The 27899-nt window shown below is 29.2% G+C and overlaps 1 protein-coding gene across 3 annotated transcripts; it reads right to left on the bottom strand.

The window, feature by feature from the left end:
* Nucleotides 1–716: 716 nt before the first annotated feature.
* On the bottom strand, nucleotides 717–27899 carry LOC107453373 (transmembrane protein 185A). 3 transcript variants are annotated; one of them, XR_006225072.3, is made up of 8 exons: nucleotides 27589–27899; nucleotides 20671–20847; nucleotides 18831–19038; nucleotides 18104–18187; nucleotides 13662–13838; nucleotides 9655–9778; nucleotides 5868–6127; nucleotides 717–3603 (listed from the first exon to the last, which is right to left on the bottom strand). XR_006225072.3 is itself a non-coding variant. In XM_043041342.3 (8 exons), the coding sequence occupies exons 1-7, from the start codon at nucleotides 27624–27626 to the stop codon at nucleotides 5919–5921; spliced, it is 1017 nt and encodes a 338-aa protein (XP_042897276.1). In that variant the 5' UTR covers nucleotides 27627–27862; the 3' UTR covers nucleotides 3431–3603; nucleotides 5877–5918. The 3 variants fall into 3 exon arrangements, 1 of the variants encoding a protein (XP_042897276.1); XM_043041342.3 differs by having other exon boundaries at nucleotides 3431–3603; nucleotides 5877–6127; nucleotides 27589–27862; XR_011638338.2 differs by lacking the exon at nucleotides 717–3603 and adding an exon at nucleotides 3953–4087 and having other exon boundaries at nucleotides 27589–27895.

Raw genomic sequence — 27899 nt, 5'->3', positions numbered from 1 at the left:
ATTATGCCTTGGAAAGTTTATCTATGCTGTACCATTGTGAACTGCAATTGTCTGTAAGATGTCAAGTCGACTCTGTGTTCCACTTTTTATTTGAATGTTCGAATCTACAAATAAAATCTCACTTTTCTACATTTTCTGTTTTAGTTTTACGTGCGGTATGTCACAACGTAAAAACCTAAAATTTGCTACCACTAGAAGAAATTTTCCCACAGAGGGTAGAAAAGTTGGCAGCCCTGGCGATGTTATATGGAGAATTTCTTAAAACTTATTTTCATAGTGAGTCAAATAGCAGTGATCGAGAAAGCTTTTACGAGGCTCACAATAATTTTCTTAATAAATCATTTTTGTATTACTTTTATAACAATTCAATAGCTTTGTTACCTTATGCGAAATATCTTTCCAGATACATATGAATACCCTTCACAAGTAGTCAAATAAGTGTCACCCAATAAGGGTGACAAGGTCCGATCAGAGACTTTCCTTTCCTTAAAATATGGGTGACGCGGCAGCCAAAGTGTTAAAGGGAAAAATGATTGTGTCCTTTATTAGGAGGTACTACTGTATATGTGTGTATAGATTAAATATTAAAAGATTACTTATTTTCTTTGAATATATATAAATACACACACGCACATACATATATGGCTGATTCTTTTTAAACATGACAATTCGGATCAAAAAATTTCTTCAAATTTCAAGTCTTCAAAATAATCTAATTTTTTTTTGTATAATTCTTTAGTTACATTTATTAATATCTTACAGACAGCAGTGTAGTTTATAAACATTTGCTCGAGAAAAAAAATAAAATAGAAATTCAAAAAATCTTGAATGCCAGGAAAATGACATATTAGCTTAGAAGTTTAAAAAACAGTCATTTTAAGTTAATAGTAAGTAACTCAACTTAAGCCTTTATGTAGAGATGGACCATAAATTGCTTAAATTAATTATTTTTACCCACTGTAGAAAGAATCAAAAAAATTTTTGTTGCTGATATGTACAGAATAAAACTGTGTATAATAATCAATCATTAAATAAATAAATAACTTTGATTACAATAATCAATCATTAAATAAATAAATAACTTTGATTACATCCAAGCATATAACAATCATACATAAACTTGGTATTAGGTTATTATTTGCTTTCCCTCTTTACAATATACTGTTTAAAAAGTTTTCTGGTAACACGTCAATGTCTTTTCATTCATAAGCTAGGAAAATGACAGCCAGGATAACGACAAATTTGCCATTTTATAGAATTTAACCCTTTGGCCTAAGACGTTTACATTCCACAGAAAACAACAGGATTTCTAGAAATAACTCAGATAAATTTATGTAGTTTATGTTATTAATGATTTCAAGAAGACAGGAAAATGACAACATAAAAACCTACTCACCTTGAAAAAATTTTTGAAATAGATTCTGAACCAAAAAGTTGGTTCTTTATTCATGCAACAAGACATGTTCAGCTAAGATGGTATCTAATCAATCTATTAACATAAGATACTGATTGCTGGCTCTATTTATTTTAGTTATAAATCACTAAATAAAAGTAGCCAGGAAAATGACAGATTTTCATGTGACAAACAAATTATTGACAGAGAAAATTATGTTAAACAAAGTTTTAGTAAATAATACCCTCTGTGTATATTCTAGAAATGCTTACATCGGCTGAAATAAAAAAAAAATTAGATTTTGAAAAATGTATGGGAAGTTTTGAAGCTAGTAATTATTGGAAATATTGTTTGTGACATGCCAGGAAAATGACATTTTGATATTCAATTAAATTTTTTAAGTATACTAAACAGTCAATGTTATTGCAAAGTCATTTTAAAATGCTAACAGCAATGCTATTTATTAATTTTTTTAAAAAAAAGTTCTTTTAGCATTATAGTATTAGATCTTGGAGCAAGGGACAATGAATTGTCACATTTCGTGAGAATCACATATATATATACACATACAGATACACACTCACAACAGGGTTGTAATTAAAGTAGTGGCAATGTAATCCTGAAAGTCAAAAACCATTGAGCATGCACTAAGGAGGAGCAATGAGGTAGTGTCATTATCAATAAATAAAGTGTATAAAACAATTAAGGCAGTTGCTATGCAAGGAAATGGATCATTGCTGTCATCAATAGCCTTGCCATCAGTATTTTTTGGCTTCCAACAATTATATTAAATGAATGAAACACTATTTTTATTGTAAGTTCATTAAATAACTTTTTATATTTATGTTGCCAGTACTTTACATACAACTCTCATACAGATACATACACTACTAGTGCACCCTTTGTACAGTGTTGTTGTATAGAAGCCTAAACACTGTAAGAAAATCATTCAAATTTTATGTACAGCAGAATGAAGTATAGGAACATACATTTTCACACAAATTTTAAAAAAGGAGAACATTTAAGGGAACTTAAATATGAAAATATCACTTTTTCATCAACTTGTATTACAAAATCAATTTGTAACTTTTACAAGGATGTTTATTGATTATGTTCAACATACAGACATATTTTTGTATGATTCATAATTCAAATCCTGTTTTATACTTAAAAATACAACTTTTTAATTAAATATTTGAAGAACATTTTGCAATATATAGTAGAAAACATTGCAGACTGATTAACAATTTCGAAAGATAAGAGGGTGCCAACATCATATTATTTATCTGGGCATACACGAGGTTTTCATACAGGGCAATTTCTGGCCAATCATAGTGGGCAACTTTGTGATGCAACAAGTAGTTTACTCAGGCTTTGACTGATGGAGTATTGAGGCAATTTTGCATTCAGCCCTAGAAGATGCAACTTTATCTTTTAAGTATCACTGCAAGTAAGCCTGATAATGCTGTGATTGTTGTCTCCTGTGGAGGGAGGTAAGACAAACATTGATTATACAAATCACCTCCAGCAGTATAAATACTGAAGCCTTTTGACACTACAATGGAGATTGAATTATTTGCATCCTAAAAATTGCTCTATGCTACTCTAGTTTTCAACATCAACTTAGTGGTATTGACTTTCCCCAAGTACCAAGCTGGTGTCAACAGGTTGTGAAACATAATCTAACCAGTAATCTTCTGAAGTCACATATATCAATATAGTATACCAGTGGGTATTTTTATTTGTGAATAGATCTTATGTTAGGTTAATGTGGGGAACTAGACATACACATATTTGAAGAGTAAGGTATTGTATAAAGAGGGGTCAACAATACACCCCAGCAGTGTTTGCTTGATCTAATATATCAACTGTCAGATCAACCTGGCGACCCAGTCTGCTCTCATCTTCTGTGTGTTGACAGTCCTGCAATATAGCTAGGTGCAAAGATGCCGAAACTTTGAGTCAACTGGCTGTCCAAAGTGATAACGAATTCTACCATTAAAATGGATTTGAGTGATTATAAGGAAGACATTGCCCTTTTGATGAAAACCACAAGAGTTTAATGTGAAACATTTGTGAATCTAAATACATCTAAATACACTTTGCAATTGTTTGTTTTTTACGCTGTATATTTTCTGGAGTATGGAAAAATATGGAAAGCTCAGAAAGATTATAGACCATTTATTTGTTGTGCCAGTCTTGAAAAGTAACTAAAAAAGAAGAGAATTTCCAATTGATATTTTTATGATGAATCACAAGAATATTATAAAAAATTGTAGGGAAACTACACATATTTACAAGCCAGTTTTTTATTCAAAAAATAAGGTAGGCTTGAATAGTTAGTATTTTCGATTTTGTTTAAATTTTTAGGACATGCTTTTTATGTAAACTATAAAATAATGATTTTTATTTTTGCAAACATTGTGAACTTTGAAATATTCTTGTACTTCTTATATTTTGTATGTATCTTATTAATATACTTAAACTTCTTGTTGCAAAAATGACCCATGGTATTAACAATTAATTAGTAATCAATATTTCCTAGTAGGATATAAATACTTACAGTTCACTCTTTGCACAAAGGTCATTCAAAATTCTACAAAAAAAACTTTTTTTTTTAAAAATTTGACCATCAAAATCCACACGTGCCAACAGTGAACCATATTTCAAAGAATACATACTAATGAAAAGTACCTAAAAAGAATAAGATATATGTCATTAGACATACATGAACATTTGACCTTGAAAATGAAAAAGGCTGAACCTTAACATAAGTTACATGGTCATAAACTGCTTTTACCTATAGAGATCAGACAGAAAATTAGCAGGAAAAGCCTTATGTATAGCAGAAACAAAATAATTTCACAGATTAATTATTCAACTTCTACTTTTTTTTTTTTGAGGTCAGAAACAGAGAAGTTGAATGTGGAAAAGCGCAATTAGGGAAATGTCAGAAAATGTTTTATAAGTTCTGGTTTAGGTCCAATATGGATATCAGAAGTTTACTCTCTGCCTTGAGGTGAGTTTTAGTCCCTATATTGAATTTACTTAATAGGAAAGTGTAAGAAATAGAAAACTTACAGATTGTTAGCCAGGCAAGTGAGATATTGTTACCCATGTAATTTTCACATGAACTAAATCCCAAGTCTATAGGATAGTTAGTTTAGAAGTTATAAGGGTTTTATATATGATACAAAAATAACTTTTTTAAATTCATAATTATAAATCATTGTAACTTAGAAACTGTTCAGTCTATCCACTTAATTTTGATTAGGTTGGATAAAAACTGCATTTGATTAGATTGCATAAAAATACATGAAAAAAAGTGCCTCACTTGTCTATATAGCTAATGTAACCTTGTAATGTAAACTCACTTGTCAAAGCTAATGCAAACTTTAGAGCTAATCTACTAAAATGTCACTTAAAATTAATTATATCTTCACTTTATATATTAGTTATGTAGCTTTCAAAGTAACAGTTTTCAATCTTTTGAAAATTGAAAAATAGCAGAAAATTATTTTTCATAGAAACTCAAAGTTAAATAAAATTGATATAAATAAATTTACAGACAAAAAACAAGGAAAGTTTCTCGCAAAAATAAAGTTATCTTGACTTAAATAAAACCCAAAACCATAAACTTCATGAAGAAAATGTCTAATTTATTAACAGTTATAAGGACTGCAAAGCATAATTGTGCCTCATGTAAATTTGGCAAATTACACTTTTCAACCACATGTTAATAATCAAATTATCAAATAAGGCATTTGCCAACAAAGACATAAACTATAGTTTAATAAACTTATATATCATGGCTATTTAATGAAAATATAAAATTTTTTAATGAAAGTTGAAAATTAATTTGCATAAGTTCATTTATAGCTAATTGAAAACAGGTAAAATAAAGTTTTTAGTTTATAAAAAATTCTATGAAGTGATTTAATGATAAAAAGTTAAAAATGTTAGTTTACTTAAATTCTCATTAGCTATTGGTTTTTGAAGGGGATTTCTGAAATTCAGAATTTATATCCAAGGGGAAATACCTTAAAAACTTTGCATATTTATTAAACAAACTTTGCTTATAACAGAATTATTTGATGCTTAGTAAATGGAGGTTTCTGTTGGGAAATCCTTAATCTCATTCTGCCTAAATAACAAGACAGACATCCTCTTTTCAAATTGTATGAATATAAATATATAAATTCAATTAACATAAATTGTCTTTCTGAAAGAGCCGTGACTTAAATCTTAAAAAGGTTCTAAGTTTCTAAAGATTATTAAAAGACATACTATAAATAATTTCGTCATCTGAAAAAACTTCTTGAAAGGCACCTCCAAGCCTCATTTGTGTTATTATATTTATTTTAATCATCTACTACTAGGGCAATTCATTACAAAAAATTTTCCTAAAGAGCATAGTTTGTTCATAAAAAAGACATGAGAATAAAAGAAGGCTAAATTCTGAAAGGTACTGTACCTTCTGTACCTAGAACTTAGATTAACAAATGAAGAATGCCATGTCAAAAAATTAATCAGGTGTTTCAATGCAAAGTGCAGGTACTACAACTCTCAGTTCTGACTGAGACGAAAGACTTTTTTTGGCACATGGTACTGGCTGAGCAACTGGTTCTTCAGGTTCATTACTATGTAAACTGTAAGATATGTTGCCATATTCTTGCAAAAGAGGACAAATCCCTAATAAAAATTGGCAAAAGTCTTTCCTTATTCCAAACCACCCTAAAATATAGACAAAAAGAATCATGTATATAAAAATACAGATTTATACAAAATGAAGAGGAAGAAAAAATTATGATAATTGATCACAAATAATGAAGATAAATTTTTTAAAAAAAGAAACTGAAGTTGTGGAAAGAATGTTAAGGAAACAGAAAAATAATTTTGAATTTTTCTCATTTTTTAATGCCAAAAATCTTGGTTCTCTATATTACAGACGGTAGAGCAGCTAGGTTTAATGGCGATTGGGAAGCAAAAAGTCCAAGTGGAGCCTCTGCAGCAATTGCCAAATATGAATAAATAACTACACTGATTTTTTTTACAAATTTCAAAAATTTAAAATTATCAAATTCTGAAAATGTAAAGTACTATTCTACATTTTTCTTATATTGGTCTTTTTCATTTATATGTCCCTTCATTGCAGTCCTAGTTTATTCTTAATCCATGCATTGTTAAAATAGTTTGCTTACACAATGATTATTATCAATATATATCGCTAAACTTATGTAATCATGTGGCATTTTTTTAATAATCGATTTTAGATTTAATCCAGAAAATAGTTTAGTAACAATCTAAATCAAAAAACTACTTTAGTTAGGCTTCTTTTAATTTTTTTTGAGAAAAAAAAAAATAACAAGCATTAAAAAATTTTCTTCACCTAAAATTTGAGAAAAAAAAATAAGCAGAACCATATAAAGATTTAAAAAAAACTTAAAAGTTATTAAAATGATAGAAAACCAGGGCCCACTATTTTGAAAAAGCAATTTTATTTTGATTTATTAAAAACGGTTAGGTCATTGAAAATAATTTTCTAGTTATATCATTAGCAATCAAAGGGGGTAATTTTAGGGATTACCAGAAATAAAAAAAAAAGCTAATTAAAAACCTCCTGTAATGTGAATAAATTAAATAAGGAAACAATTCTAAGTAAATGTCATAAATCAATTTATTTTATGTGTTAAATCAATTTATTTAATTTATATATAATCATAAAGTGCATACAGAGGTTAAGTCAAAAGTAAGACTAAGCACAAGCAAAGCTTTATTTTCAGAACCTCTAAACTAAAACTCAGAACTAAAATTATTTTATTACTCAGTGCTCTTACTTTTTTACCAGACATTGCAATACACTATCTTCATTGTCTTGCCAGCATTGGCATGAGCAAGTGGTTAAATGAATGAGCTACAATTGGTGTTTGATGATAGATAGGACTGAGAATTTGTCAGAGGGAGGCAGCAATATTTTACAGTATTATTAATATCTGATCAATAAACAATTTATAAAATGTATGCATGACAATTAAAAAAATATTTATTAACTATAAGTGATTATTAAGCCACGATGGCTCAGGGGATAGAGCATTTGCCTTCCACTGAGGTGAACCGGGTTCGAATGTCAGTCGATACGAATTCCGCATCCGGCTTGCACCGACCACAGTGCTGACGTGAAATATCCTCAGTGGTAGACGGATCAGGGGTTAGAGTCCCCTTGCCGTTAGGCTGACCGTGGGAGGTTCTCATAGTCTTCCTCTCCAAGTAACGCAAATGTGGGTTAGCTCCATCAAAAATTCCTCCCTGAAGGCAAATATCTCCTAATGGTCAATCCAGGTGTTTCCTTGTCTTCTGGATTGGGTCGGCTGTTCAACAACGGTTATAAAATATAAAATAAAATATAAGTCATTATTGGATTCCGCAATAAAAACTTAAAATTTCAAAGGTCTCGAGATTTTTTCAACCTTACTTAATTTTTCTCTTTTATTATAGTTGCAAAGTGAGAATTTTTGGAATTAACCAATTTAGGACTCGATAGAGGTGAAAGAAATGTTTCCCCGGGCTCATATGCCTTTTTATTTTACATATGCGTGTGACTTTGAGAGTTTTCCCATATAGCCTTATTTTATTTAAAAATTCATATTAAATCAATACTGTGTGACATAATACACCTACAACTAAGACATGGAGAAAAATAAGATTCTATTTGAAGATTTCAAGAACAAATTAAAAAGTAGAAAGCAATGGACAAATTCACAGACATGCTCAGTTCACAATTGCATAGCATAGATAAACGTTGCCTTCACAATATGGTGACTCAACATTTCGTAGGCAAGTTCAGTAACACTTGTTGAAACTAAAAACACATCAACCCATACAGCATCATGGTTGTCCAAGTTCATCGGTCAGAACATCATCGGATCACTGCCAACACTTGTTATCGCTACATAAAGCAATGCAGCACTTCAAAATACCATAGTAGAACAAAGTGAAAGCTCATAGGCATTGGCATAATTACTAAGAATTTGATGGCTTCATCTTTCTTCAAATAACTGCTGAGTATGGAATAGAACATTCCAACTGCTTAACAAGCCAAGAAAAGTGACAAAGAGGAGATAAAGAAATGGACACCCAGTCGCATTTATCCTGTGACCAAATTTACATAACATTGATGCCAAAAACCAAATGCTTAGATTTAACTATTAAAAATCACTTAAGATAGATCTATGCTAATTACTGACTAGTGAATTATATAACAGATGCCTGGTGGCTGAGTGGTAGTGCTTCGCTCTCCTGTGCCACAGGTCCTGAGTTCGCTCTCCTGTGCCACAGATCCTGGGTTCGATCTTCGGGCCGGGCAAGGTTGACTCAGCCTTTCATCCCTTCAGTGGGTGGATAAATGAACACCACGCATGATTGGGAACTAAACACTAAGGGTTTCGCGTTCGGCTGACCACCTAACCGGAACATCTGCTCCTGCACCCCAGAGCCCAAGGTCAAGAAAACTGAGATGGGCACAATAGGCCTTGGCCCTCTATAGGCTGTCGCACCACTGAGTTTAGTTTAGTTTTTTTAGAATTATATTACGGAAAGATATATGCTGATTCACTGTTCTTGATGTACATTGCTACCCCTCTACCCAACAGGCAAATCATCGCGCAACTGCTAAAAAAGGTATAAACAAAACCTCTAAAGTTAACAAAGTCCTGAATTGTGATAAGTAACAGAAGTTAATCGTTGCTTTTAGATTTGCAGAGCAACGGAATGTTACAACTGCAATTAAATAGGTTGTGTTATTGATATTATCAGAGTATACTGTAGTGACTATTAAAAAAATACAATTGTGAAACTGATCCAAAACAAAAACACTATTTCGCAAACTTCAAACAAAAATTCTACACCTGTATAAACTAAGAAGCATTCTATCCTTTACCTACTCCGTCAAAAAATAAATGGAAACCAAGAACGCAGTACATCCCGCATTTAGCCATTTTGAAAGAGACAAACACACTGCCATCTAGTGTTGCTTAAAAATTTAAATAAAACATTCCAAATTGAAATCATGTATTTGTGATCATGGGCCACTGGCGTTGGAAAGGCTTATCTCATACATGATACTGTGGGCCATAAAGGAAAAATCGTGTCCACACGTATATGTTATCATGGTCCTGAATGAGTTGAATTTTAAATTTTGATAGGTATCGATTACCCTGACTACTGAGAAAGATTCAATTTGTATAACATAAAAGTATACTTACAATGATTTCCACCTTTTGACCCAAAAGTTAGAAAAATCAAAACAATGAAAGTGAAATACAGAGGTATACTAGCACCAGCATAAGTCATATTAGTTTCACTATCTAGTTTGTTAGATAATAAAACCTAGAAAAAAATTAAAATCAATAATACAAGTTTATATAAAAGACTATTTAATAGTAAATTACTAATAACATAGACAAAATTAAATGGACATTAACAATTTGAGAAATAAGACTATTGAAAAGTAACCATTCTTTAGCTAAGATATCCTATTCTTAACTGTGAAATTTTAGAGCGAGAAAGTGAAAAAAATAAACTTAATTTAAAAAATTTTTATTATTTTTTTTAATTCAAACTTGAAAAGTATACTTAAGGTGAAATGTTCGCTTTCATTTCAAAAATTAGCTATTAATAACATTTTGATCAAACATAGCACAAAAAACTGTACCAAATACAATTATACATTATTAACTCAATTATTATTGCTCCACATTTTTGTTGTAACATGGTGTTTTAGTAGCATTTAGGTTTTCAATATTTTTGAGTTGGGTCCATATCAGAAGAGTTTTCTGACCAGTCAATCAAAATTTTTTTTAATTAAATTTTCCTTAGATTCGGCAATGCAGCAAGAAACTAAGTGGCTTATTCTCTGACAGGGTACTGAAAAATTTCTGTGTATCAGTATGACCTTACACACAAAAATACATGAATAAATATCTGCGTCTGACCCTGATTCTGATGCCAATTATTATCTTATTGCCTAGTCGGAAAATAAGCTGGCAAGTCACATTCAAACATAATTGTAGAGCTTGGAGCAATATAAAAAAAAAATCACAGTTTTAAATTATTCCCCAAAACACTTTTTTTTTAAAGTTTCAAAAGCTGGGAAGAAAATTACGCTTTTCTCAAAAACCCCTCATCGGACTACTACAGAAGAAGAAAAATACACTGCATTCAAGTATCCAAAACCAAAAAATACACACAAAAATTACTCATAAATCTCACAACATGCAATTAACCTTTTAAGATTAGGTATTAAATACAATTCAGTACAAAATCATATAAAAAAAACTGTAAAAATTTTCTTCGTATGCACAGTATGAAAGAACTATTTTAAATGCAAATATCTTGTATAATTTTTAACAAATTATTTTCAAATTTTAAAATTATAGTTTTTTTTAATTAGATCTTGCTTCAAAATTGAATATTTCTAAATTTTCAGCAAAAACTTGTCAGGCAAAAAAATCAGTATATTATAAAAATGTCCATATTTCCATAAATATTTAACCTAGGCATGACCTAACTTCTCCAAAATTATAAAATAATCCTCTAAGTATTTCCTAAAAAATTTAAAAAAGTGTCAAAAATTGAAAGTGTGTCATCAATTACTGTAAGGAAGTGTGTGTGTGTTTGTGTATATATGTATATATATATGTGGGAGGGTGTGTACATATACATACATACAGGGTGCAGCAAAAAAACACAGACAAATGATTTTTAATATAACTTAATGATGAACAAATAATTTAGCAAAATTTAAAAATTTTATTGGTTTCAAAGTGGCAGTCTTTCGCAGCACTGCTGAGGCACAAACACTGATTGAAATGTTCAGCTACAGGGTACAAGTCTACTATCTTTAATCTATCCCATTTCCGTCATTTGTCAGATGATATCTTATCCGAAAAATGCACCTTGCACCACTCTTGAATCTTTTTGGCCTTGTGAGCTAGTGCAGATCATGGTTTGAAAAAGTCCAGGTTAATTTTTTAAAAATCCTAGATCACTTTGCTTTTTTATTTTTGACTTTAAAAAAATAATTAAATAAAAAAAACAAGCTTTTTGGAGGGGGCCATCAGAAATATTTTAAGTTTTTATTCTCGAGTGATATTGCAGGATTTGCATCTAACACAGGTCTTACTCGTTTTGTCGCAGGGTAACCATTTTTGGGGAGGTTTTAGTTAGCAACACTATTACTTTTATTTCCTAATGGCCAACAAATTGTTACATAAAAATTTAAATTATTCAATTAAGAGAATCCCAATACCCTTTATTACATTAACACTAGCTTAGTTCCTTAGTCTATTGAAATAAAATTTAAATTAAAATCATTAGGCTTGATTTCCCTAGCAAATTAATATACAAATTTCTATTTAACTTTTGATTACTATAAAATTAGCTAAATGTTTTTTGCCAGATTGTTTAGTTATAAAAGGATCTAGTTGCTTGGACTTAGTATATATGTAGAAAATATATATGTAGTATATATGTAGAAAAGTATATATGTAGTATATATGTCGAAAATCCCATATCCAAAATCATTGAGAAAATAGATTTTTCTGATAAATAGGTTAAGAAAAACAAACATCAAAACATTTTTAATCAATAAAAAATAACAAATTGACAATAATTAACACCAATTTCCTTCAACAGCGTTTTCTTTTAGGTTGAATGACAGATAAAAAACTAAAGAAAGTTTAGTATGATAAAATCTATATGCATAAAAAATTAAAGTAAGCTAATGATAATTTGAACGTTTTTACGAAAAGATTTTTCTATGATTTTAAGATACAAAGAAATAACAGCACAAATAATTAAATAAAATTAAAATTTTTAAAGATTAAATTTCTAATGTAAAATTAATCTGATTTAATAAAATAAAAAATCTAAAACAAAGAACAGATTTAAGAAGATTTTTTAATGAAAACACCAATACATTAAAACAGACAAATGTCTGCTGGTGTTCTTTTCAACACTATTAATAGTCAGCTTCAGTTTATTCTTCTCCCTGAAATTTGTTTTTCATAACTGTTTTTGTTTTTTCAGCAACTCTTTTAACGTGGTTATTGAAACAAATATGTGTTTAGCTATTGAAGAGGCAGCAAAAAGAAACATCTTTTTTTTACTAATAATTTTTTAACAAATCACAAACATAAAGAAAATTATTTTTATTGCTAAAAGAAGCACGAAAATTAGATCCTTTGGGTAAATTGATGTCCAGATATGGGACTTTATACTGTAGTTGTAAGTAGTATAAGGTGAATGCAAAATAATCAAATTTGAGAATAAACTCAATAATATAATTTAGAACATACATAAGCCTAAAAATAAGACTATATTTTAAGATATTATTTTCTTTGTAAAATATAACCTAGCATACATGCCTTAAAAATAAATTATGAATATTTAACATAATTCATAAAATTGTTGTTGTATTTTAGAAATGAATGCTTTAGTAATACATTTGTTAACTAAAAATTATAAAATAATTAAATTGTTTAACACTACTTGATGTTTAATACTACTCTAACTCTAAATTGTTTAATACTACTCTAACATCTATCACAATCAACTTATTTTTTTTTTCAAAAGCGGGTTGTTCCTGAAACTAACTTCTCAAAAGGTTTTCCAGACAATCCCTATAACAATGCAATGGATTTAAAAAGTTCATTTCACTTTAAATAACCAGTAATGCACTTAAACATTTTGCCGTCTCATTCTCAACAAACTAAGCTATGTTTTAAATTGCATTGCTAGAGAAACTCATGAATTCCATAACAGGATGTTAGATGGACTTGAACGATTTCCATATCAAAATGTTTCATAAAAAAGAGTAATGGTATTGAATTCATGACTAAATTCATTATTAAATTATTTAGTGAATTTTCTTTTTAGTAGTGTTTATATTCTTTTTCTATGCAGCGGAGAATATGCTTAAACTTAAAAATTACATTTTTCAATAATCTTATTTTTTTTTTATATTTATCATTTTTGTATTTTTTTCTAATAAAAAAACTTATTTTATAACGTTTGTTGCATTTTATTCCTTATTTCTTGTGATTTAATATTTTACAATAATGAGGGTAAAAACTTTAAGTGTTTTATTAAGTGCACTTAACTAAAAAAAAAACAATTTAACGGGAAATTATTTAATTCATAATATAAAAGATGTCATATTATTTTAACGAATAAAAATTCCTCAGAAAATTACAATTAAAAAAATTCTTACCAAATAAATTAAAAGTGGAATCACAATTATGCTGTAAGATATGGCTGAATGCATGCTTGTACGGCGTTGTTCAACACTCACTTCAGGTGTTCTAAGCAAGATACTGGCAAAAATTATAGCGTATAACACACCTATAACAGCCATACACATAACAAGCCAAAGTGGTACAAAAACAACCTGAAATTATTTAAAATGTCAAATATAAGAATATTTTCAGCATTAACTAAAAGTTTTATGCACAATTGAAGTAAAAACAAATTCAAGACATCTATTTTATTACAATATTAAAATTCTTACTATATTGACTAATGAATAAAGAAATACAGTAAACTAGCGATCATCTGCAATCTATGTGAATTCAGATGTTCAGAATGAAATTTGATTGATGAATTCAGAAATAAAAATTTTACCCTTATAAGTTTTATCATGTTAAAACACCTTTTATTAAATCCTAATTTAGGGTTTATAATAACATTTTCGCACTCATTTGGTCAACAATTGAAGAGAAGGATCTTATTTGGATGACATATAATTGAACAGAATCTCACACAAGCAGGTACCATAGTGGATCAAGGAATAAATCAGGACATTTAAAAAAAAAAAAAGAAAAAAAGGAAATTTTTTAGTATAATATGCATACACCAAAATACTTTTAAAAAAAAGACAAATAGCAAATTAAAATTTGCTCTACTTAAGTAAATTAAAAGCATATTTTATCACAAAAAAATAATAAAATATACAACTTTAATTTTAGTATTAATTTGTTCAGAATAGAAAGCTTTAACAGCTTGCAGAACATTTTTATTATTGCAGAACAACTCAAAATAACTTTTAACTCAATGCATGGAAAATTTTTATATAACTGTTGCATTACAAAAGATAACCATTACCAATTAGTTAATATCTTCTCATACCAATATCTAATTAAAACTCATAATTGAGTTCAAGATTTCTTAAATCAAATAATTTTAATTATTGATTAGAATTAATCAATTATAAAATCAGATGAAAGAGTGAATCAATAATTGTGAAACTACTTAAGACCACCCAACATAATTTGTTACTGCATTTGCATAAATTATAAATAAGCATATCATCCATGAATTCATCACTATAAAAATTTGATAATATAAAATTGTTAACCGAGTTCCTTTTTCATAGAATGGCTGAATTAACAAAAAGGTTTAATCAATGAATCTAGATGGTAAGGCTATATGTCTGAACTGTGTACATAATTAGTAGATGGTACCTGCAAAAATTGGAACTATCAAGTTTAGTTATTTCTACTATAATTATTATCAAATTGATCAAAACTCCAAACTTTTTGATTCTTCAAAAAAAAATTAAAATCTTCATGTTCATTCTTAGAGAATGGGATATTCTGAACACAGACTAAAATATTAGGACACAAAGCTAAAAATCAGGACAAAATATTTGTTATCAAGAATATCAGGACAGTTACAAACCCTCCATAAGTATATTTTCAAAGATAAGATAAATGAGGCATAGTTTCAAGCAGATAAACTCTAATGACACATAATCTCACGATAAAATAATATTGTGCGTGGCACAGAACAATTTGGGCAAAATATTGTGAAAGAGAGTTTACAATGATTAAAATACAGCAGAAAAAAAATTTTTGAACAAAATACTAATAGTATGGTATGGTACTAATATTAATAGTATGGTATGGTTAATCTCATTTCTAGATGACTTGTTTTCTGAAAGGATTATTTTTTAGATACCTTTTCAAAATTAAAATAAACAGATCTTTCTTCTTCCTGAACATTAGAAGAAAAAAAGAAAATGAGACTTTCTAATTTTGGAGAATCACTAACATGTTCGATTTCAGATTAAACTGGAAAACTACTTAATTCTGTTCCTTGTATATTATAAGGTATTTGTGTATTAACCCTTCAGCAATGAGAATTGCAAACGTGCATCTATTGCCAATGCCTGAAGTCTCTTGCGCAAGTACAGTAGGGAACCGATTATCTGGAACGATCGGGACCATCGCTATTCCGGATAACTGATTTTTCCGGTTTTCTGAATCGCTACAAAAAGCTGCTTTTTTTCCCGTTAAACCCAACTTAAAAAAAAAAAATATTTGGAAATAATCTTAAAATGAAGAAAAAACGATGAAGTAATACACTAATGATTATTTCCAAAATGATGGTAAGGTAAACATCTTTCAAAAAAGAAAGAAAAATCCTAACATATTATGAGGAAAAAAACATTTTTTTAAAAAAAATGGCAGGAAAATTTATCAAATTTCGTTCCGGTTTTCTGATTTCCGGATAACGGGTTCTGTACCGTATCTAACTGTTCAAAGCCAGAGGGTTTTTCACTATTAAGCCTAAGTCCTAGTGTTATAGAAATAGGAAAGTGTTCTTTGATAATGTAACTTAGATAAATGAGATGCAATGCAAATATCTTTTATTTACCTACTTTATTTACGTTTTTTCTTGTTTTATTACATTTTAAAACAATTTTTTTTCAGTATTTTTTTTCCATTTATTAACTTTTGACATTATTGTCTTTGATTTTTTTTTCAATATTTAAAAATACTGTGAAATATACAGATTTGGCTAGTTAAATCTGTAATATTAAAAAAGAAGTAAAAAAAATAAAGTAAGTGACTTTTTAATGTTGAATTTTTCAATTATTCTAATAATTTGTTACCCAACATCCTCATCTTAAAAAGTGCCAAAAAGCATATCATTCGGAAAAATTTCTTTACTCTCGCATTTATATAATCAAAAACCACAAGCATGTGAGTCATATGCTTTCATTTTAAGTAGAAGGTCAAACCTACAAATATTTCAAATCCTAGGAAGATGCAATGCTTTCTTGTACCTAAAGTTAAAGTTTTTAAAAGATTCCAGAACACTGTCGCGTCACAAAGATGTGATGATTTGGAGTGAACGAGAAGTGCTCCTGCACACCAGTGTGCTGGCTGGAAAGAGAAAGCGTTTCATTGTGTCACCTATATGAGAGAGGGTTAAAGAGGTCTGCACTTTTAACCAAAATATTTTTAAGCACTTTCTGTTTCCCTTAGAACTTTTAGTAATCAAAATAAATTAAAAAATATCTTTCTGAAAAGGATGAAAAAAATCACCCTATTTCACTTTTACCCAGAAAAAATACAGAACCATCTCCATTTTTACTTTGTTATGGTTAGGGGAATGGAAAATCTAAACAAAAGACAAAGAAAAAAAAAAAAACTGTCCTTGAGAAGCATTCTTTTCCACCAAGTCATTGATAAAAAAAGAAGTATTTTGTTTTCAGTATCTGAGTATCTGTGATATTGATTACTTTTTAGACTAAAAAAGAACCTATTAACTTATGAATAGGGGGGCATTGTTCTTTAATCTGCTTAACTTTTGATTTACAGTTATGTTTTTTTATCAAAATTTTTTTATTTTAAAATTTTTTATTGCATAGCAAATTTTAATTTTTCTTTAATTTAAAGACCTATTATCTAGAAAATTTTGCCATTGTCACAACATTGCATCATACTGGATTGTCTACTGTTAATAAAAAAAAGTATTTAATGTGTAAAAATTTTCCCTACTATAACCTCATAATATAAAAACCTCATATAAACCTCAAAGAGGATTAAGAGAAATATTTATGAAGTCTGACTCAATGGTTCTGGACATCAATAAGAGACAAGAAAGAAAATTGTACAAGAAGATACCTGTGCCCCCAATGCTTCCAAGAGAATATTTTGAAGTAACATTTTATAATTCTTCAATAATTGAAAGTCTTATATTAAAAAAATGAGCTGTAAAAAATTTATAAATAAAAAAGTAGCAGCAAATGTTTTATAAAAAGAAATGGGTAGTCTTTGATTTAGCTCACAGCAATTTAAAAAATAAAAAAAGAATGTAAGGAGATATTTTTAAACCATATCCAAATTTAAAAGACGCATTTCTTCACTTGAAATAACACAAAGAATTTTAATTACTTTTTAAAGTTTTCAATTAATACTGGTCAACTTTAAAAAAATAAAGAATTACCACAGATAACATGATTTCCAAAAAACTAATGCATAAATCTCATTGAAAACTTACACACTTCTAGATAATAAAAAAAAATTAAAGATTTCTTTTAAAAAAATTTAAAAAAAGTGAGATTTGAATTTCTAACAAAACTGTTTACAAAAAGATATAATTTTTGGAAAAATTTAATAATTCAAGTTTCAACCTGTAAAATAAGTTGTTTCTGAAGAAGAAAATGTTTTTCCTTCAATAAATTTCATATAGAAGATGCATGCAAAACTTCAATAAGATTGGTGCACTAGTATTTAATAAGAATGAAAAATAAAGTTATGAGAAAATTCTTTTGAGTTTACAAACATCTTCTCACCAAGTAATTGATTTAAAACTTTAAGAAAGTAGAATTAGCATTTTTTAAACTTATGTAATCATAATACTTACCACCCAATTCCACATGATAATTTCATCCAATCTCAAGGCAAGGAAAATAAACTGCAATATATTTACAGAGCAAAACAGCTCCAACTAAGAAGAAAAAAATTGCATAAAATAATACTATTTACAAAGAGACAAGAATATATGATAACATGCAATGATTATATTGTTTACTCCAAAGTTTAATCACTTGCTTTTTTTCCTGTAAAAATTTGCTCTATATTATACTAAATATAGAGCATCTTAATATTAGATTTTGTAAGCAAAAAATAAATAAATAAATAAATAAATACAATTGAATGAGGAAGAAAACATGGAAAAGTTTCACTAAAATGTAGAATTTTTATAACAAATAATTGTAATATATGTTAGAATTAAACTCAAATCTCAGTAACTGATTTCAGTCACTGCCAAAGACAGGTTATTCTTCAGATATGATTTGGGAATTTTTCAGGTTTTTGTTTATAAAAAAAATGTAACTTTCCCTGACTATTCCGCACTATTTAAGAGTCAAAATAAAATTACCTGGCAATTCCTGTTTTCCCTGACCCATGGGAGCCCTGTTAATTTAGTAATTAAATAAATAAAGATACATGATTAATGGAACATTCAAAATGATAAAAAGTTTTAAGTAACAATTTACTTATTTCATGATAAAATTTTCCTAACTACAATAAGCTATTTAAAAGAACAACAAACATTTCATTTAGTATAATTATTTTAAGAAAAATACCTCAAAATTACGATCATGCTTGACAGCCCAAATGCAGACCACAACAGATATTATTGAAATAAAAATCAAAGGAACAAACACTAAAATCCACCAATGACGATTATTTTCCAGTTTGTCACATACTAAAACTTCAAACATCAACAGTAAAACTTGTAAAACTACACTAATTAGCATAGCTTTGTAGTGGATGTAACCTTCTCCTTCAACTCTGAAATAAAACGACAATTAATAAACTTAAAAGAAATATATATATTTTTTAAAGTTATTCACTTTAATGAATAAACAAATCAGAGTGAATGAGTGTTGTAACAACAAATTAAAAAACATTTTCATGTGTATATTAATTAATATGTGAGAAAAAAGTATTCCACTTACAACAATTAATTGTTGTAACAAACTTAAATTGTTGAAATAAACATTACTCTCACTATGATTAAAAGATTAAATAACCTAAGGAGGGTGTATGAAAATTTGGCGGCCGAAGTGTATATCCCAATAGATAAGTCAACTTTTCAAAAACCCAAATTTTTTTTTAAAAAATCAGGCAGTCAACTTATTTACTAATAATAAAGTTGGAGATTCCTTGATTGTGAAATATCAATGCAGTATAAACAATGAAATATGCATGAATAACTCTGTAACAATTTACCCCTATCAAAAACTATTTTTACTATGTTATATACAATTCCTTTTGCATTTTCTTTCACATTTTTTTTTACACATAAAGGTTATTATTTTATTAATTTTTTTAGAAAAATACTTCAAATTACGTTCAGAAAAAAATTAAGAATTGACATATTCAACCGTTTTTAAAAAAATATAACACAATGAAAACTTGTTAAGCCACAAACTTAAAGAATCCAGAACATCATTTGTGTCAGATTCAATAATGTTAGCAGTGTCACCATATGAGTCCCATTCTCCACTGGATTCTACTTCATTCTCATTTGCTGAGTTCTACAAAAAATAATCTTCACCTCCATTCAAAGAATTTGAAATGAATCCACATTTATCATCTGTCTAGTATCCTTTGACATATGAGTAACATAACTATATTCAGCACTTTTTAGACTGCTCTGGTTATAGCATGGGCCAAGTTTAAAAACATGTATCTTTCTTTTTAATGAGTATGTACAACAAACTCTTAAGAAAGGTGAAATTAGACACAGTCGAAAAGAGGGCAGAGGTGGCTAAGGCTTGGTGTTTTGGTTATAGTGGTTAGTGGGACTGAATTGGGCTGAAGACTTGTGACTTACTGTCTGTTTCTTTGTATAAAACAAATCTCCAGGTAAATGTTTCCTAAGGATATAAGTCAAGGCTATGTCCAAGTGTCAAGACAATGGGCCACATCTTAGATATTTTTATAGGTAAAGATAACTTGCTAAAATTTTTCTAGCAAAAACTGCTTCAGGTGTTTTATGAAGAACCATCAACAAGTTCATATTATTTATTCATGATATTATACCCAGAAATACCCCAGAAGTAAAAGGAAAAACTAATAACTTTCGAACTTTAAATATACCTTTCTAAATTTTATAATTCAGGATCAGTAAGTAATTTAATTTCAATTTGAAGAATATTTTAGTAAAATAAGAATTGAATTATATTAGGCAAACATTACTTTAGAAAGCACTGCTAACATAATTTGATAGTGTGAGTTGAAAAATCTTTCACAATTAATGATAACTTGTTTCTTTGTTAATAAATTTATTTCATTTCAAAACTTTGACTTTTAAATTCTTGTCTTAAGACCTTTTATTTAAAATACTTTTTTTCCTTTAATTCTGAACCACCTGAAAAGTAGTTTTTTTATTTCTTTATTCCACAAAAATTATTTTACCTGTATTGAGGATGCCGCCACCAAACATAACTACCAACACAAGCTCCTAAAATGACCATAGCTTTCCAAATCCATAAAGGGGTGAATATAACCCAATAAGTCCATGTGATATTTCCATCCAGGCGTAAACAAAATAGAATTGTAAAAAGTAGCAAACACACATAAACAAGAAACTTACTGAAATAAAATAAAACATTATATAATTTTTTTGTATTAAGTAATACAACATAAATGTTGCTAATATGCGAACAAAACCCCATCCCCCCCCCCTTTCAGGTAAGTTGCGTAAGTTAGAGTAACGACTTCCCGATAGGGGAAATCTGTATATAGTAGTAGAAGCCTGAGAGGTGATTCGTTCGGTCGCATCATAAGCTGCGATGACTGATTAAGATGTATTTTCTTTTGCATAGCACTGTGTGGCGAGATGTTATTTCCTCAAGTTGTATTTTAATAAACTCTTTATTTGCCGGCATTGATTCTGTGCTCTTTAACAAAACAACAGTTGGTAGCAGAGCATGGTTTGCGATCATCATAGAAAAAGACTTAGTTTTTGGAATTTCGAAGTTGACTGGAACTAATTATCATCTTTGGGCCATGAAAATGGAAGCAGTTTTGAATTTGAAAAAACTAACGTCGGCATAGACAGAGGAAGTTCCAACTGATCCTATTAAATTGCAAGTTCTGGAAACTACTAACCAAGATGCCGTATTATACTTCAAGTTGTCGCTATCAGACGAACAGGCTTTACAATATGCAGAAGAAAAGAATGCAAAAGCTTTGCGGACAAGGATTAAAATTAACTACACTGGACTTGAAGATGATAGAAAGATTGATGCGGGTGCCGAACTTAAGAGCTTAGAAATGCTCAAGGATGGCGTCAGACTCTGCCCGACAAGGGGTCAAGTCTCCCCCTTGTTTCTTCGAAATGGTTATGAACATAAAATTGTAAAATTCGAGTTTTTTAAAATTTTTACATAACATAATTTCATGGACAAAAAAGGGCTATTTTAATCAGGGGACTCGATGTTAATATATATTGTAAATAATACAAAGAGACTTTTAAAATTTCTCCTTGCAATTCCTTTTTCTTTTCAAAGATGCTGTTAAAGTGAACATCTATGTTCTGCAAAATGCTAATCCATTGATGCTCAATGTCTCCATTTGAGAAAAAGAGAAAGTCCATCGACTTAAAATATAAGATTCAAACAATGTAGCTTAAATTTTTAATTATTTTTCAATTTACAAATTTTAAATTTGTGTCCGAGAAACGAATAGTAACTAACTTACATTTTTTAAAAAAATTGCCACACATGGCTGCTGTTTGTCTGCCAATGTTTTCGCTTCTCCGCAAAGCTGAAAGCACACTTTCTACCAAGATTTCTGTTTTGCCCTGCAGAAGCTTTTTACATATTGACATACGCCTGCAACGAATAGCCTTTCACACAGTTAATTAATTATTGTTTACCACATATCAACGCGAAACGATTTAAATTAGCTTTTGCTTTCATAGTTCCGAATTGTAAGTCACAAAAAATGGACACTAAAAATTAAGAAGTTAGGGGACCGAATTTTGGAAAATAAGAGTTTTTTTTTAATTTCTAAGGACTTATTTGACCAGTTTTGCTTAAATTTTGTATTTTGACATTTAAAATTGCAAATGATGAAAAAATTGTATACCTTACATTTCTTAAGTTTCTCGACTTCCCTTAAATAAAGTAATAATAAATGTTTGCTAAAAGTTTCATTTTGCATGAAATTATCTTTAGAAAAACGAATAGGAATTGATTGATCTGATTGGAATTGTTTGCAAAACTTTTTCAATTCGCTTGAAAAAAATTGGGATATAGCGAAATACGCAAAAACTAAAGTTAACATTAAAGGGTCTAACTTTCAAACGCGCTCCTAAAAAAACTATTAAAACAATATTTCTAAATTGAAACTACGGTGGAAAGTCACATATCCGGAATCGGCGGGACTTCCTGAAGTCCGTATATTTGATTTTTCCGTATAATTGACCTCCAAGGTAAACAAAGCTTAAAATGATCCGAATCTAAGAAGCAGAAAATAAATAAACATTATTTTTCGGGCAATAATGTTTTAGTATTAGAATGATATCTAATCAATCATAAACAAAATATTAGAAAAAAAATAATTATTGCTATTTTAAATATAAATATGGAAAACGAAAAAAATGCACAGTTATGAAAATATTAATTGCTCTCTCCGCCATTTTGAATTAGAACGATTCAAGCAAGAAGGGGAAATTCCCGTCATTCATTAAGGTGGGTAGGTGGAGAAGAAAAATTAATTTCCTCCTTACTTGTCATTCAAGTTGAGGGCGGGGTAGTGACAAATTCTTATTTTCTCTCCCATCATTGGCTATCAAGAAAGCATAAAGGCGTGGCATGCTGATTGGGTTCTCTTTATTTTTTCTTGTGTGACTAAAGGGGATTCCCCCTCCACTTTAACATTTGCTGTGTTTACCTTTTTTCACAGTATTTCTTCTTCCCCTGACACTCAAATAAAAAGGTTCCAGGAAATGCCTCTTTTACTAGCCAGCTGCATAGGAAAGGAGGGGGAGGGAGGGAACTCAGTTGTGCTCTTTTGAAAACAAATCTCCCCCCTTTCCTGCATTCCAGAGGAGGAGCGTCTTGGTCTTAGTAGATCTTCTGTGTTCTCTTTTCTGTTGATTTATGGGTTCAATGCATAGATCTCTAGAAGCTGAGAAGGGGAAAAACCTGTCAAAAGACTTCCTTTTTTTTTTTTTTTTTTAAAGGAGAGGGGAAGATGAAGAAATGTTTGTTTATTTTGATTGTTAAAAAGTGTCCGGGAAATCAACCCTTCTGGAAAAGAGACGTCCGGATATGGGACGTTACACTGTACTATATTTTGGGGGTTAGAAATCCGAATCCGTCGAAAAAAGGTATGTTTAATCGGAGTACGTTTTTATGTCTAATTTTTTAACTCAAAATATCGTTTGGACCAATTATTTAGTATATTTGATGTCACCCTCTCGAACCATTAAGAATTGTCAGACTATGAATTTCAACGAACAAGGTTCGAGTAAGAGTCAGAGATCACGAGTTCGAAAAACCTCTGAAAGAGGGAGTTCGAACATTTAAAAATAATCTAACGACAGAATTTGCATAGTATTAATTTTGAGTGTGTAAGTACCCTCATTATGCAACTGTTATTTTGTATATTTATAACAAATCAAGATTGGATTTAGAGTTTCGTTTCTTTTGATTTTCATGACTGTATGTATTGAATTCGTTACCTCATGTTATGGAGAGGATTGTTTTTCTTTTATGATGTTCAAGTTTAGTTATGATTTTTCCTGCTTAATAAAATTTCTTGTTAGTTCAACGATGACTTTTTTTTATTATGCTCGCTAAGCATTTTCCACAAAGCACTGAACTCTGCCAGCAAGGTTATGGGCCCTGCCTGCCCAGCTTAGTTAAGCTTTTGATGTCTTTAGAAGCAAGTTTATTATAACTCTAATAAAATAGCAAGATATACAAATTTTTAAATAATTTTATGGAAGGTAATTTTAAATTGTAAAATACAAAATTTGAATGAAATCGGTTGAATAATTCGAGATCAATAAACTTTTAAGCAAACTGACCTTTTTAAAATTTGATAACTCAGAAACTAATTGATTGATTGCTCTGAAAGTTTGTATTTTGAAATTAAAAGGATGTAAAAATACGTAGAACATACAATTCAATGTGTATTTTACTATTATTTAATAAACTAATAAAAAATAACAAGTAATTATTTAAAATCATTTTTGCTTAAAAATTTGTGTATAAAATGTTTTTTGTAATTTTATGCAAACATTTTTCAATGCACTCAAAAAGTACTCAAGATAATGGGCTATAATCGAAGAGTGAAGTTAAAATTAAAGAACCCAAGCTTTCCAATTCTCTCTCTCTTTGCCATAACTTCAGACCATATCTTCCAGATTGCGGCTGTTTCCACATTTTGAAAACTAAAAACCTGAAACTATAGACAAACTTGTAGGTTTATCCAGAACAGAATGTGCTTTTCTGCTCATTTTCATAACTTAAAATATGGTATTGATCCGTTGTACGTGAAAATACGATTAAATCAAAAGTCAATCACGGTGATCCCTTTTTCCATTTCATACACTGTACATAAAATAAGTCAATGAGAATCAATTTTGTTGATTAATATATATTTTAAGATATTGAATACAAAGTTTAATTGTTTTTCTGTATCAATCAACAATCTTTTTACTTTTAAGAAAATTATAAAAAAATAAATAAATTAAAAATATTTTGTTACTGTTTATTTTGCTTTTTTTCCGACTGCATATTTATTGAATAAAATATAAACCTTGAATCCAAATAAGTAAATGATTTTCCTTATTTAAAAGTATTTAAAAAAAAGATGAAAAAATAAATAAAAAAATATTTTATTCTCATATACTTTCATTTTGCTTAAAAATTTCAAAAAGCAATTATGTGATCCCAATAACCATTGATAAACACATTACATAAAAAAGAATTTGTAAAGAAGAGGACCTGCCTCTCTTTCTGTCCCCCAGGCTTTTGTCAGATATTCCCCCAGCAAGAGGCATGATTATCCCCACTCAGTTCTCCAGAAGAAATAATAGCAGTTTGAAAGATAAGTTTCCAAGAAAATGAAGATGCGTCTGTGGGAAAGGATTTCTAAGGGACTTCGAAAAGTCGTCAATTTCAACCATGTCTTATCGCATCCGGTCTCTAGTTTAACAATGTATAGGCAAAGTTACAAGTAGTGTAGTGAAACTACAATTACATAGAATTTACAATATATTTTACCAATTTTTGTAACTAATTCTTAAAAATAAATAAATAAAAAATCAACTACAAAAATTTTTATTAGGCATTTGTAAATGAATTTTTGACATTATTTAGAAAAAAATGTGACCAAACTATTTTCCCGCCAAGACTCTAAATTTTTCCCGATGGGGGTGCAATTTTCCCCTGGCCCCCTACTGGCGCTGCCCTTGGAAATGCTGGATTAGGAAGCAGTAAACGATTATATAGCTCGAGCTAAAGGATCACCTACTAAGTGTGCTTCCTTGGGACTGAAAATATCTGACGGAGAATTGATGTTTTACACACGTAAATGCATAGAGAAAATATTTTTAACAAGTGTATATTTATCCAAGATTCAAAAATTTAAATTTGTTGAAAAAATGGTATGTTTATTTAGAGAAAGTACGTTTTCATGTCTAATATCGCAACTTAAAATACCGTCTGCACCAATTATTAAGCTTATTCGACGTTACCCCCTCAAAACACTAAGATTGAGTCCTAGAATGTGAAAATCAAATCAACCAATCAAAAGTTACTCATGATTGTCTGTTTTTTTTTTTTTTTTTTTTGTGCATTGTACATTGATGTTACCAATTTATCATATCCCACAGAGAAAATCTGATAAATAAATAAAAAAGATATTTAAGATGTCTAATCAGGGTGGCCACTCAAATCCGATTTCAAATTTCCCTGATTTTTCCAGGTTTTCCAGATAAAAATCATAAAATTTCCAGGTTTTTGTTTCTTTTTTCATATAAAGTATAGGATGTGTACAAGAAAAGTGTCGATATTATAAAATATTTTATTCAAAATGTTATTTTTTTAACATATCATCTTGAAAAAAATAATTTATTTTGACAATTTTCAAGATTTTTTTTAATTTATTTTTTAATGTTTTGGTACAAAATATCGAATCAAAAATCATATTGACCAACAAAAGAGTAAAATTAAATATACATATATAGTTGGTTCTTAAAAAAACATTTTTTTAAAATTAAAATATGTTATAAAAGGTTAAAATGAAATAGAAAAAATTAGCATTAATGCAACAATTGTAACGATTTGTCGACAAACATTGCTGTAAGCGATTGTAAAAAAATGTGTGATTGGTTGGTTTGCTGAGAAAAATAATTCAGATTTCCTTGATTAGGAGTAGAAAAGCTTTCAGAAAAAGACTGCGATATAAAATCTATTATTAAATTATAACCAACTAATTTTTGGAGAATTTTATAAAGTTAAAAATACAAAAACATTTTGTCAAAATAGAAAAAAAAATTTACCACCAAAGCATTGGAACAAAGTTGAGCCATAAATGGATTCAGCCCAAGGAGAGAATTTAAAAAAAAAAAGAAGCTAATATCCTAATCCCTTTTTCCACCCCCACCAGAATCTTGCCTAAATTGCACAGTCCCATAGCAGTCAAAGGTTTCCACATTCGTTTAGCAACTGTGTGAGAATTTTATGTGGCATTCTAGTTTAACAGAGCTGTAATGGAGCAAATTTTGATGCAAGCAAAGTATAGCTAAGTTGATGATATTTCAACTGTTTGGCGATACATTTCCGTTTAAAAAAAGTGGGTATAACGGATGAAATAATTTAAATTAAGAAAATTAGTAAATAATTTAAATTAGTGAAATTAAAAAAATTATCAAAGAAAAATTTCCAGCTTTTCTTTAAAATTCCCTGATTTTTCCAGGTTTTTATCCAAATTTCCCTGATATTTCCAGGTTTTTTCCAGTATAAAAAAATTCCCTGATAATTCCAGGTTTTCCAGGTGGGTGGCCACCCTGCTAATCTAGCTCTATGCTTTCTCTAAACTAAGATAAACATCACAGAAATAGACCAACTCAAAGAATAAAACTCATACTTTGCCAAGGGCAAACCACTACGGAATTTTTTTTTCTTACATTTTTGCTAGTTAAAAAAAATCTAACAAACAACTATTTTTGTACCGCTCAGGGATAGCCATTCAAAAAGTCGATGGGCTATTAAAAATCTTCTTTCCAAACAAAAGAAAGCAAGAGCAAACTAGATAAACAAATTGTTAGGAAACTAAAACTAATACGGAAAAATAAAAAGACTTATACATTACCTAGGATTAAAGTCTTGAAAAAGACTCTGTAAATTCATGTTATGTAAATAATAGTTTTTGAACAGTGAAGAATTGCTCAAAAATGTTGGCCTGTATCAAAGTTTATAGAACAGACTATAGACATAACAAAAAAAAGTTTTAATAGATTAAAGAATTAAAATTAACTAATTCGAAAATATAAATATACAGAATATGAGGTATGTATGCACAACTTAGCTAAAAAGCATGCTAATTTATTAAGGATTCAACCTAAAATTGAGAGCTCTAAAAATTTAGTAAACATGAAGATGTTGATGATGTAAATGACGGCC

This window comes from Parasteatoda tepidariorum, chromosome 12 (genome assembly GCF_982258835.1).
Source record: "Parasteatoda tepidariorum strain Cologne lab strain chromosome 12, Ptep-v5.0, whole genome shotgun sequence".
In the NCBI taxonomy this organism is placed as follows: domain Eukaryota; kingdom Metazoa; phylum Arthropoda; class Arachnida; order Araneae; family Theridiidae; genus Parasteatoda; species Parasteatoda tepidariorum.
This window is presented reverse-complemented; position numbering and strand designations above follow the sequence as displayed.